Source organism: Rhinatrema bivittatum, chromosome 8 (genome assembly GCF_901001135.1).
Source record: "Rhinatrema bivittatum chromosome 8, aRhiBiv1.1, whole genome shotgun sequence".
In the NCBI taxonomy this organism is placed as follows: domain Eukaryota; kingdom Metazoa; phylum Chordata; class Amphibia; order Gymnophiona; family Rhinatrematidae; genus Rhinatrema; species Rhinatrema bivittatum.
Genome location: NC_042622.1, coordinates 146,143,247 through 146,157,105, shown reverse-complemented (window position 1 = coordinate 146,157,105; position 13,859 = coordinate 146,143,247). Strand labels below are relative to the sequence as shown.

At 44.9% G+C, this 13,859-nt stretch overlaps 1 protein-coding gene across 1 annotated transcript in view; it reads left to right on the top strand.

The window, feature by feature from the left end:
* Positions 1-13,859, top strand: part of ATG2A (autophagy related 2A) — a 291,079-nt gene that overhangs the window by 129,116 nt on the left and 148,104 nt on the right. The window contains exons 9-13 of the mRNA XM_029611010.1: positions 761-903; positions 1,263-1,350; positions 1,501-1,753; positions 11,056-11,200; positions 11,413-11,511. Of these exons, the coding sequence (XP_029466870.1) occupies positions 761-903; positions 1,263-1,350; positions 1,501-1,753; positions 11,056-11,200; positions 11,413-11,511 (728 nt within the window). The remainder of the gene's footprint in view (positions 1-760; positions 904-1,262; positions 1,351-1,500; positions 1,754-11,055; positions 11,201-11,412; positions 11,512-13,859) is intronic.

The window sequence follows — 13,859 nt, the reverse complement described above, 5'->3', positions numbered from 1 at the left end:
TATATGTATTGTGGCACTTTGATCTCAGTATTCAAAGTGTTTGGATAATTTGAAGTTACAAAGTCAAAACCTGAGATGTGAATATTTTTCCCCACAGACTGGCTAACTTTTGTCCAGGTGATCATTAACTGGACAAAGTTTAGCCAAATAAGTAGAGGGAGTGAAGGAGGTCTGCCAGGCTTGTGACTAAATTTTAGCTGGTAAGTGCAAGTATTCAGTGCCAAGTCTAATTGGAAAAGTAGCTATCCTAAAGTTACCTGGGTATCCATAACCGAGTGGATTCAGTGGCAAACTTACCTGGCTAAGTGCCACTGAATATCCAGATAAAATTGCTTGGGTAACGTTTCTGTTCACCAACCTGCTGCATATTAACTTCTTAGTGTGACTTTTAGCTGCATATAGGTGGGCAATTTTTAACTAGGGATTTACATGGGTAAAACACTTCTTAGCTATAGACATCCTTCTGTAAATTGCTCTCTTATTGTATAAGGAGTTGGGTAATTGTTTGTATTGGGCAACCAGGTGTATGCAGTGATTTACAGACTTGTATAAGAGAGAGTGTTAGAACAGATAAGAGTAATACCACTAGAGGGAACAGACCCTAAACATTTTAGGAAAAGTGATACTATGAGCTGCTTTGTGCTTCAGATACCCTGTTGTAAGCAGATTTGATTCTTGGAGCTGTAGCATGCTTTTACACAATCTGTGATGCTATTTTCTGTCTCTTCCTCCTCACCCCTTTTTCTCTCTATCCCTGTAGAAATGTTTTTCTCCATGGCACCCATGACGAGCAGCGTGACCTCTGTCCGCTCCCTCAGTGATCTCTCCGACGTCGACCTAAATTCCTCAGTCCACAGTGACTACAGCACCAACCAGCCACAGCTGCCTCCCTTCACCTCTGGAGTAAGCCTGCCATCGGTATTAGAGGTGGGGAAGGGAGGAGGAGCAATGAGAAAATCTATGAGAGAGTGACAAGAACAGGAAAAGTGACTGATATCTTACAAAAGTAGCATATCTGTGTTGGGGAAAAGGGGTGCAGTGGGTTACTGAGAAGAAACATCTATTTCCATCTGCAGATTAGAAAAGTAGTTGCAGCTCTGGTAGCCAATCAAGCAAGCTGCTGTTTTGTTTTTTTTTTTAATAATTCTGTCTTACAATTGATCGGTTCTTTCTGCTGATGGAAAAGGCAAGCAAAAGGTTGCCAGGCCCTCCAGGGCTATAATTTTGTTGCTGAAGTCTTTTTTTTTTTTTTTCTCTCATAGCTACCTCAGCTGCCTTTGAGTGCTCCCCAGTGGCACACCAGGCCCCATTTTGCTGCTTCCCTCCCAAGTCTGCAAAATATGAACAAAGGTAGGTGGCACGACCCTGACCTCCCAGGGTCCCAGCCCCAGCTTAGAATTCTGTGCTGCAGCTGCAGAAACAATGCCAGTCAGCAGCATCTCCCAGAGCTTTTTGGAGGTAATATGGTGGTCTTTACATTGACTATGATTTCTGTTTCAGGGAAAGCATCCCAGCCATCGCCCTCCCTAGAGTCCCTCCGGCCAGAGATGTTGCTGAGGGTCACTGTCGGTGGCCTCACTGTCACCATGTTGCACCTGCATCCCCCTGCCAACACTTCCAAGCCCCCGATGGTCCAGATAAGCCAGCACTTCTTTACTGAGCTCACCTTCTTCAAGGATGCAGCCTTCAGTGGCAGAGACTTCGAGCACTTGCGGCAACAGTTCCAGAAGGCCTGTCCACCCAGCCACATCAGGTAGAGGGCTATGGGCTGATGCCAGTGGATATTTAAAGGAGTTTGATCAAGGTCTCGCATGCATTCGGGTTGGGTCTTGTACTTTCTGAGTAATATTGGAAGATGTAACTTGCAAGACAGGTGTAATAGAAAAATAGAGATCTATATTTGGCCGCGGGCTTTCTGGATAACTTGATCTGCAATGGTGCAGCTGTGCTGATGATTATACCCAGATAAATCAATTATCCAGATAAGTTTATCTAGATAAGTTTAGGACTGCCTTACGGTACGACCAAGCTTATCCATATTTACCTGGATGTTTCCAATATTAATTGTTAGTTATTTGGGTAAATTATCTGGTTAAGTTTTTATCTGGTTGTTATATTAGCTGGATAAGTCCAAGCTGGTGAATGTGTCAGGAAATTAAAAGGACTGCTTGGTCCACCCAGGTAAGGTCTACTTGGTCCACTCAGTCTGCCAGTTTCTACCTGCCTACTGCAGTATCGCAGGTCTTTCTCAAACTTGTAGTTTTCTCCTGCCTACCATTTAGGCCCCTCTGACATCAATATTCAGTGGATTGATGAAGGGAAAAATTACCCAAGTAGCTTTACCTACTTATTCAGTGGAACATATCTGAATAAGTTTTGCTGAATAAACCTTGTTAAAGTTAGCCAGGTAACTTTAGAACAGCGGTTTTTTCCAGCCAGATTTACCCAGCAAAACTTAGCTGAGTAGCACTGAATATCAGCACTTACTAGCTAAAGTTTAGTCCTGTCCCTGGAATGCTCCCAGTGCCTGATCTTTTACCCTTCTAAATGTTATGCTTGTTCTGAGTTACTTGGTCAAAATGTAGCTGGGGAGCAGAGGCAGGGCCAGCACTTCCTTTAGGTGACCTAGACGGTTGCCTAGATTACCAACCATTAAGGGGAGGCAAAATTACCAATGCAAGCCTCTGATCGGTGTTTGAAGATACAGAGGAGAGCAACCGAGTGGAGCTGTGAGCAAAGCCCATCCTGTACACAGCCACAGATAGGCCCAGAGTGGCTGCGAGCAGAGCCCATCCCACTCATAGCCAAAGATTAGTAGAGAGGCTTGGTGGGGCTGCAAGCGGATGCTATCCTACTCCTAGCCGATGCTTGGCCTGGAGAGACTGCAAGCAGAGTCCATCCGTTCCATGGCTGAAAACATAAAGGAGAGATTCCTGAGAGAGTCGTGGCAGAGCCCATCCTGCCCCCAGCCAAATACATAGGAGAGAGAGGCCCAGAAGAGTAGTGAGTAGAGCATATCCTGCCTGCAGCGAAAGAAGACTGAGAGGCCCAGAATGAGAGAACCTGTGAGCCTATGTGAGAGTTTGTGTGTGAGGGAATGAGGGTGAGAGAGAGAGGAAGCCTGTGAGGGGGAGTGTATATGTGAGTGGGAGATTGGGAGCCTGAGTGAACCAGTGAGAATGTGTGAGAGAAAGGGATTGTGTGTGGGTGAGGGAGTATATATATATATATATATATATATGCGCGCGAGGAAAACTGGAAGGGGAGACAAGGAACCTTTTGTGTGGGGAAGGGGGAGGAGAGGGTATGAGAATGAGAGAGCATGTGTGTGTACATGAGTGAGAGAGTGTTTGTGTGTAATAGAGCATGCATGTCTGGGAGAGCCTGTGTGTATATGTGTTTATGAAAGAGAAAGGAGAAAGTTGGTGTGCAACAAGCCCCCCTCCCTACTCCATCAGCTAATCCATGATAATCTCAGAGCATCTGGAAATCAAAAGTTCCTGATCATCCAAAAAGACCAGTCCAGACGGATGGCTTTTTTCTCCCCTACTAACAGATAGTAACAGAGAACAAAAGCTTCACTGTATACTTGGTACTTAAGTTACTGTGCCACCTGCAGACCCTCAGTATTCTTTGTCTCCACCAGATGATAGGAAGTTTTGTCTAACCTATGGTCGGACAATTTAGTATTGAAATTGCTCCCGGGGTGTTATGCCCAGTTTTTTTGGCTATCCCCTAGTAGAGGAAGGCAGAGAAATGGGTCAGTGAGGACAGAGTCCCCTTCATTAGATACATGAATTGTAGTAGAGAAGGTAGGTAAAATATATGGGGAGGGGGAGAAGAATACAGAACAAAGAAAAAGCACTGAATTATTGTAGGCAGAGCTGGGTGTGGAAAGAGTGTTAATAGCATTGTAATCCAGTTTAATGACAACTGAGGTAAGTGTGAAAAGACAGAATGATCTTAGAACAGTTAAGTTAATAGATATTTGTAGTGTGCCATGAAACCATTGTCTCTGCTCAGACCTAGGGTTGATGGTGTAAAGTTTTTTGATAAGTTCCGATTCAGCAATTTCACATTGGAGTGTCCCTTTGAAGTTTCTTTGTAGCAGTATGGCAACCTTAAGAACAGATAGAGAATGTCCTGGAAGGTTGAAAATGTTCTTCTACTGGTTTCTGAATGTTGCCATTCCCTGTACGTACCCGGGTCAGTCCAGACCTCTGGATTATGCCTCCCTTCCAGCAGATGAAGACAGAGAAAAATTTGTGAGGCGCACCTCCTCTTAGTCTGGTGTGCCACCTGCAATCCTTCAGTATTTCTGTCTCCAGCAGATGAAGGTGGCAGAATCTGCGGTCCTTATTCTTTAAAAAAAACAAAACAAAACCCAAAAACGTTTTAAGAGAAAAGTTGTTGTGCCTTTAAATTTTTACCTTTGGCTATATGAAGCTGTTTAAAAAAAAAAAAAAAAAAAAAAAGAGTTAGAATTCTTTTTCAGGAGGTGAGCAGTGCAAGTCCTCCCAGGGCTACCCCCCCTTGGTTGAGGCCCGGCTGGGGTTGGAGACCCTGTGAGCTGGTTTACCCGGAGGTGGTCCTTTCTACCGGTGAGTAGGGGGTTTAGCAGTGGACCGGTCCCTCCCCCTAGCACCCAGAGATGCTTTAATTCCTCAGGTGCGACCTGTGCCAATATTGCTGTCCCAGCGACGTCCCTCAGGTTTTCTTCCCCTGGTTGAGTGCGACTTTTGTTTAAAAAAAAAAAAAAGGTAATTGCAGCCAGGTTTTCCCGGGCCTCCAGAGGAGCAATTTCACTGTGTAGTGATTTTTGCTGTCTCAGCGCCGCGTGGGAATGCCGCGGGGATCGTGGTGTTCAGCATGCGGGGAGTCGGCTGTGCGGCTCTCCCGCAATGGCCTTTGCTCCAGATGACTTCTGGGCGGTGAGGGTCCGTCGGGGGCGTCAGGGAGCAGCATCGGAGCATCTACCTCATGGGCCCGAGGTTCAGGAAAGACTCTGCACGCTCGGAGGCCTCGGCCTGCCCCGTCCCCGGCTAGTGCGGGAATGGTGGCCATTTTGGTTCTACCACGTTCCGATCCAGGGCTGTGCGTAGGGAGAGTCTTGGATCCATGACCTCCACCTTGGAATTAGTCCCCTGGGCCTTCACTCATATGCATCCCTTACAATCAGCATTGCTGTCCCGTTGGAATTCACGAGAGCCAGCTTCGACTGGTGGCTTATCTTGGAACATCTGGAGCATGGAGTTCCCTTGGTAATGCCCGACTGGACGGTCGTCACCACGGATGCCAGTCTCTTCGGAAGGGGAGCGGTTTGTCTGGGAAAGTCTGTGCAGGGACAGTGGTCCAGAGATCAGTCTCGGTGGTCAATCAACCGCTTGGAGACCAGGGCTGTGGCTCTGGCATTGTAGGCCTTTCTCCCGCTCCTTCGGGGGAAGTTGGTCAGAGTCTTGTCAGAAAACGTGACTACGGTGGCCTATATCAATCGCCAAGGAGGAACAAAGAGTTGTCCGGTGGCGATGGAAGCGCAACAGTTGATGCACTGGGCGGAGCAGCATCTCATCAGCATTGCGGCTTCTTACATCACAGGCGTGGACAACCTACAGGCGGACTTCCTCAGGCGTCACCATCTCTATCCCGGAGAGTGGGAATTGGCCGACGAGGACTTCCAGCTCATCTGCAAGCAATGGGGCACGACATGCATGGATGTGATGGCCACATTTCAGAATGCCAAGGCTCCACAGTTCTACAGTCGGTGCAGAGAGACAGGGGCCGAGGGGGTCGATGTCCTGGTTCTTCCCTGGCCGACAAACATCTTACTATACGTGTTTCCTCCCTGGCTGCTGATCGGTAAAGTGATCAGGCGAATAGAGCTCCCTCCGGCAGAAGTGATTCTGGTAGCCCCAGAATGGCCGAGGCATCCTTGGTTTGCGGACCTGCTCAATCTCTCCACCATGGCTCCCCTGTGGTTTCGGGAGTCCGCGGCTCTTCTTCATCAAGGCCCCGTCTGTTTGGAAGAGGCGGATCGCTTTTGTCTCGCGGCCTGGCTTTTGAGAAGCAACGGTTAAAAGATAAAGGTTATTCGGATGCGGTGGTGGCCACGTTATTGCGATCACGAAAACAGTCTACTTCTCTAGCTTATGTCAGGGTCTGGAAGGTCTTTGAGGATTGGTGTTTGGATCGCGCAGTAGATCCTACACAGGCGTCGGTTTCCGACATTCTGTTTTCTGCAAGCAGGGCTTTCTAAGGGTCTGTCCTGTAGTTCCTTCCGCGTACAGGTTGCGGCACTCTGTTGTCTCCGAGGTAAGGACCAGGGGGTAGTGTTGGCTTTTTACCCAGATGTGGCTCGTTTTCTACGTGGGGCAAAGCACTTGCGCCCCCCCCCACTTCGCCATCCATGTCCTTCCTGGAACCTCAGTTTGGTGCTTTCCTCATTGTGTGCACCACCTTTTGAGCCTATAAAGGTCGACCTTAAAGGATCTCACGCTGAAAGTGGTATTCTTGGTGGCAATTTCTTCGGTGTGCCGGGTGTCCGAATTGCAGGCGTTATCGTGCCGGGAACCTTTCTTGCGGATTTCTGATTCAGGGGTCTCGTTGCGAACGGTCCCATCTTTTCTCCCAAAGGTGGTGTCTTCCTTTCACTTGAATCAGTCCATCGAACTTCCCTCATTCTCTGATGTGGATCAGTCGGATCCGGTAACCAAGGACTTACGGAAACTGGATGTCCGCAGAGCTCTGCTTCGATAGCTAGAAGTTATGAATCCTTTCCGGGTATCCGATCATCTTTGTCTTGTGGAATGGTCCACGTAAAGGTGGGATGGCCTCCAAGACTACAATAGCTCGTTGGCTGAAGGAAGCCATCGGTTCCACGTATTTACTGCATGGGAAGATGGTGCCGGTGGGGCTTTGCGCTCATGCTACACGGTCACAGGCCGTTTCTTGGGCAGAATGTCACCAAGTCTCGCCCCAGGAAATTTGCAGGGCGGCTACTTGGAAATCTTTGCACACTTTTGCAAGGCATTACAGATTGGATGTGTGAGCTTCAGATGCTGGGGTATTTGGAGAAGGGGTGCTCTGTGCGGGCCTCTCCGACTCCCACCCTCAGTGAGTTGGCTCTGGTACATCCCAGGAGTCTGGACTGATCCAGGTACGTACAGGGAAAGGAAAATTAGTTTCTTACCTGATAATTTTTGTTCCTGTAGTACCACGGATCTGTCCAGAGCCCTGCCCTTTTTCCAGTGTATATTGAAGTAACGGAGAGTCTGCTCGGATCCTGTGGGTTTTTCTTTCTGTTGCTACTACAGTATCGCTTGTTCTATTGGTTCTGCTAGTTCTGTTCCCATTTGGGGTTTCCTGAGCATTGTTATAGTTACGTATATGGGTTGGTTTTGTTCCATACTGCTTTGACATTACGTAAGACTGAGGGACCATGGGTGGTACCTCGTTATATATGGCAGGATTGTTTTGAGAAACTTCTCTGTCTCCACTTGCTGGAAGGGAGGCAAAACCCAGGTGTCTGGACTGATCCGTGGTACTACAGGAATGAAAATTATCAGGTAAGAAACTAATTTTCCTTTCAGATACGTCAGACCCTTTTTCTTTGCAGGCTGCTGGAGGCAAATTGACAAATGGTATGCCTTGGCACATACATAGCACAATTGTTACACTGAATAAATGACATTCTGATAAGTGTCAGTCTGGAGACTTATGTAGCATTATCTTTACTAATGTACAAGTTATTGGATTGTTACTTAGGACCAATTATTCACTTAAGTTGTTGGGAGAACTATTTAGAATAAAACAACCTAGAGGCAGGTGGGAAGGAATAAATAACTTGTAGGTAAAAGCCCTTTTATTTCTCCCTTTAAAATAAATACTAGCAAAAGATTCTTAAGCTTTTAACAGCTAGTAAAAAAAATGAATTTCAATAGTCATACAACACAAAGAAAGTAGACCCAAATGAAAAATAACAGGCAAGAGCATAAGCACTCGCAACTAAGATGTAAAACAGTAGTTAAACAGGCCAAGGGATTCTTTGAGGAAAAAGCTTGCCAGTGAGGCGAAAACTAATAATAAAATCTTAAGTACATTTGAAGCAAAAAGCTGTGACGGAGTCAGGCCTCTAGATGATCAAGGGGCAAAAGGGGTGCTAAGGGAGGACCAGAAAATAGCAGAACACTGAATGAATTCTTTGCCTTGGTCTTTATAGAAGAGGATGCTGGTAACATACTCAAACCTGAAACATTATTTAATTGTGAAGATTTTGAACAAAGAAAACAATGACAATGGAGGATATAATAGATCAGGTTAACAAACTAAAATGTAACAAATCACCGGAGCCAGATGGCATATGCCCCAGGGTTCTAAAAGAAGTAAAACAGGCACGATTCCTAAAGACTGGAAAGTGGCCAATGTGACTCTGATTTTTAAAAAAAGCCTTGAGGGGGGTGATCTGGAAAACTATTGACCAGTGAGCTGACATCAGTGCCAGGCAAAATGGTAGATGCCATTCTTAAAAACAAAATTACTGGCCATATAGATAGATATGGCTTAATGAAAAAGAGTCAACATGGTTTTAGCAAGTGGAAGCCTTGTCTAACCAATCTTTTACAGTTTGTTATAGGTACAGATAAACATGTAGATAAAGGTGAGCCAGTTGATATAGTGTATTTGGATTTTCAGAAAGCATTTGATAAAGTCCCCTATGAGAGTCTCCTCAGAAAATTACAAAGTCATGGGATAGGACGCAGTGTTCTGTTGAGGATTGGTAACCCATTAAAAGATGAAACAGAGGGTAGGACTAAATGGTCAGATTTCCAAAAGGAGAAAGGTTGATAGTGGAGTACAACAGGGATCAGTACCAGGAACTGTGCTATTTAACATTCATAAATGATCTGGGGACGACGAAGAGGTGATCGGATCTGCAGATGACATAAAATTATTCAAAGTTATTAAAACAGAAGCCAATTGTGAGGAACTACAGAAGGACCTTCTGAGACTGAGATTGAGCAATTGAACTGCAGATGAAATTTAAAGGAGAATTTTAAAAGCTTGGCGCGCACACCAAAACAGGGAGATAAATGCATTAATTGGGCCGGCACACATGTAGAACAGATTTTAAAAGCCTCCTGCTTACGCGTGTCTCTCCTGCTACGTGCACAGAAAAATTCTCAACAAAGGGGTAGGGCATGGTCTGGACGGGGCATGGGCATTCCTGGATTTCTTAATGAAACTAGCGCATAAATACTTGTGTACTTTTACTTTCACTATGAATGTTGTGTTAAACTCTGCTGACATGCCTATTTTTATTTTATTTTATGATTAACAGAGTAAAAAGTGAGGCTATTAAACTAGGGGGAGTTTGGAAGTCCTATCCCTTGCCTGGGAGAAATGGTGAAACTGGCAATGGCGTGGACATGCGCCCCTTTTTAAATCTCCTACTTATGCGGTGGAAGCAGGATTTGTGTGCACATGTGCATGTCCACTTAAAATTGCGTGCACATGTGTGGGCACTCAGTCTATTTTATATGTGTGTATACGTTATAAAATAGCCACATCCATGGGCGCAAGCCACCAAACGCGTGCATGAGTGTGCCTTCGCGCCTTTTTAAAAGTTACTGTCCCTGTGTGGAAAAGTGCAAAGTGATGCACCTAGAGAAAAATAATTTCCACAATGGGGTCACAATGCTGAGTTCTATATTAGGATTCACTACTCAAGAAAAGGTTCTTGGTGTCCTTCTGGAAAATGCACTGAAATCCTCTGTTGCCAGTGTAGTCAAAAAAGGAAACAGAATGTTAGGAATGAGCCAGAAAGGAATAAAGAATAAAACAGAAAGCAGAGTTGCTTACCTGTAATAGGTGTTCTCCTAGGAAAGCAGGATGTTAGTCCTCACATAGTAGTGACATCATCAGATGGAGCTCCACCACCTAGAGGACCAGAAGGACATCTCCAGATATCATGGTTAATTCACCCTGCTATCTAAGGAATACGACGAGTGAGGTTATCAAATTTGCGGACGATACAAAATTATTCAGAGTAGTTAAATCACAAGCGGATTGTGATACATTACAGGAGGACCTTGCAAGACTGGAAGATTGGGCATCCAAATGGCAGATGAAATTTAATGTGGACAGGTGCAAGGTGTTGCATATAGGGAAAAATAACCCTTGCTGTAGTTACACGAAGTTAGGTTCCGTATTAGGAGCTACCACCCAGGAAAAAGATCTAGGCATCATAGTGGATAATACTTTAAAATCGTCGGCTCAGTGTGCTGCAGCAGTCAAAAAAGCAAACAGAATGTTAGGAATTATTAGGAAGGGAATGGTTAATAGAGCGGAAAATGTCATAATGCCTCTATATCGTTCCATGGTGAGACCGCACCTTGAATACTGTGTACAGTTCTGGTCGCCGCATCTCAAAAAAGATATAGTTGCGATGGAGAAGGTACAGAAAAGGGCAGCCTAAATGATAAAGGGGATGGAACAGCTCCCCTATGAGGAAAGACTAAAGAGGTTAGGGCTGTTCAGCTTGGAGAAGAGATGGCTGAGGGGGGGATATTATAGAGGTCTTTAAGATCACGAGAGGACTTGAACGAGTAGATGTGACTCGGTTATTTTCACTTTCGAATAATAGAAGGACTAGGGGGCATTCCATGAAGTTAGCATGTAGCAAAATTAAAACTAATTGGAAAAAATTCTTTTTCACTCAACGCACAATAAAGCTCTGGAACTTGTTGCCAGAGGATGTGGTTAGTGCAGTTAGTATAGCTGGGTTCAAAAAAGGTTTGGATAAGTTCTTGGAGGAGAAGTCCATTAACAGCTATTAATCAAGTTTACTTAGAAAATAGCCACTGCTATTACTAGCATCAGTAGCGTGGGAAATACTTAGTTTTTGGGTACTGGCCAGGTACCTTTAGTCTGGATTGGCCTCTATTGGAAACAGGATGCTGGGCTTGATGGACCCTTGGTCTGACCCAGTATGCAATTTCTTATGTTTTTATGTTCTTAATTTGTTTTCTTCCCTCATTCCTACCATGTTTCTTGCTACAGAGTAATGGGCGCAGCAGTGCAGATTGTCTGTGAGTGGAACACAGGCCGCAATGTGCAGGCACTGAACGCAGATCTGTCCTTTGGCATGTTGGAGGTCCTAGAGTGCCTAAGGACTGAGGGAATGCCAGACCCGGAGTATACAGAGGTAAGATGAGAGACAGCCCTTAAGAGAAAATCTAGAGCATGCATCTATGCAACAGTTCCGAAGAATACAGGGCTCAGAGCCAGACATCCTTATATCTGTGATTATAGTTTGTTTTTATGTTTTTGACTGTGCTGTGTTTTATTTTATTTTTTAATTAATTTTTAAAAATGTTCTTTATATTTCCTTTCTTATACTACACTCCCTCTCCACAGCTCCTGTTGTTCAAGAATCCCAGTGCCTTCACCTACAGCTCTTCTTCCAGACCCTGTGCCCAGATCCACTACAAGAAGACTGAGATGGCGCCCTTAAAAGTAAGAGCCACCTTTCACCAACATAGATCGCAGCCTGTCCTTTAGGAGAGTGGGAGAAGATGCCAAATTCTCATTTTTAGGAAAGCGTCCAAGATCATTTATTTAAATATAAAGGAAAAAAAAAGCTGCGCTCTTCAGCAATTTAGTGCACATGTTTATATCCATAGGAGACAGCCATTGGCTGGTAAATCCTGAGAGTAATCTATAAGTATTTGAGAGGCTGTTAAAAACATTTTTATAACCTTTTTATTTAGCTTAGACTCAATGTACAAAACCTACAATAATTAGTGTCCATACATGCTCCATACAAATGAGATGATGGGAAAAAAAAGTTAACATATTGACAAACGTTAGACCTCAGGATAGGTTATACAGTCAATCCATGACAGTTTTGTGGTTATATCAGGAATCCGCACCCTAATCACAGGAAAACCTGTCACTGCATAGCTGTGAGCAAGAACATAGTACATGATGGCATAAAAGTATCGATCGGCGCCAGGGACCCACCGGGGTAAGGCCTAACTTAAAAACTCTCACCCCAGCGGGTCCACCCGGCCGACCACGAGGCTCCCTCTGCTGTCCACCCAAAGCCTCTTCCGTCGTCCTGCAGCGCGCCAGCCAATCAGGGGACCTCTTCAGACAGCCAATCGGGCTGTCCCTACCGGGTTTCAAAGCCCAGCTCTTGTCGGCTCCACGCGCCGAAGGAGCGCACCGAAGGAGCGCGTCAAAGGGGCCGGCCCCTTCGTGCAGCCCCGAAGGACATCACCGAGGACTCAAGCTGAAAGGATTTGAAAACTCAAGTTTCTTTACACCGTTCCTAAAACATACGCCCACATCACCTGCCTCTTTACCTGACCAACCAGGCTATCGGCTCCCCCTGCCTCAGCTCGACACAGTCGGTGTTCTGGCCTATCGGGGCCCGAGCCCTGGAGCTGCCCTGCGCACCTTTCACCCTCTGTGAGTCGATACACTGCCGCAACTAAAGACCACCTTCGAGCAGTGCTTCACTTCCGGCCAGGCAAGACACAAATGATCATTGCTTCAACTGAATTACAAAAGATAGATATAAAGCCACAAGTTCACCACTTGTGGCTGCATGACCCTTACCTTCTATATCCTCTCCAGTACAGGGGCTGGAAACTGGAAAATAAACCTATGTAGTGATAAGTCAGATTCAGAAAACAACTTAAGAACTGCCATACTGAGTCAGACCAAGGTTCCATCAAGCCTATTGTCGTGTTTCCAACAGTGGCCAATCCAAGTCAAAGTACCTGGCAGAATCCCATATAGTAGATATAATCTATGTTGCTTAAGTCCAGGGATAAGCAGTAGTTTCCTTAAGTCAACCTGGATAACAGTTTAATGATATTTCCTGCAAGAAATTGTCCAAACCTTTTTTTAAACTCAGCTATATTAATTGTCTTTACCATCTCCTCTGCAATGAACTTCAGAGCTTAATTGTGCATTAAGTGAAAAAGTATATTCTCAGATTAGTTGTAAATGTGCTACTTACCATCTTCATGGAATATCCCCTAGTGTATTTATTTTTTGAAAGAGTAAACAACCAATTTTGCATTTACCCGTTCCACTGCAATCATGATTTTATAGACCTCTATCATATCTCCTCTCACCCATCTCTTCTCAAGCTGATAAGCTTTAACCTCTTGAGCCTTTCTTCATAAGGGAACCATTCCATTCCAATTATCATTTTGGTTACCTTTCTCTGAAACTTTGCCATTCTGCCACATCTTTTTGAGAATTGCACACAGTATTCTAGATGCGGTTGCACCATGGAGCAATACAGAGGTATCATGACATTCTCCGTTTTATTCTCCATTGCTTTCCTAATCATTCCTAACATTCTGTTTGTAAGTTTGACCGCCACCGTACACTGAGATGAGCATTTCAACATATTGTCTACAATGATACCTAGATCCTTTGCCTGGGTGGTGACTCCTAGTGTGGAAACTAACATCGTGTAAATACAACATGGGTTACTTTTCCCTATGTGCATCATTTCACACTTGTCCACATTAAATGTCGTCTGCCATTTGGATGCCCAATTTCATATGATCTTCCTGCAATTTCTCGCAGTCCTCATGTGATTTAACAACTCAGAATAATTTTGTCATTTACAAATGTTATCACCTCACTGGGCACCGAGCCCAGTACAGATCCCTGAGCCACCCCACTATTTACCTTCCTTCATTAAGAAATATGACTATTTAGTCCTTTCCATTTCCTGTCTTTTAACCAGTTCACAATCCACAATAGGATATTGCCTCCTATCTTAGGACCTTTTTAATTTCCTGAGAAATCTCAACTGCCCTCTGAAAATCCAGATACAC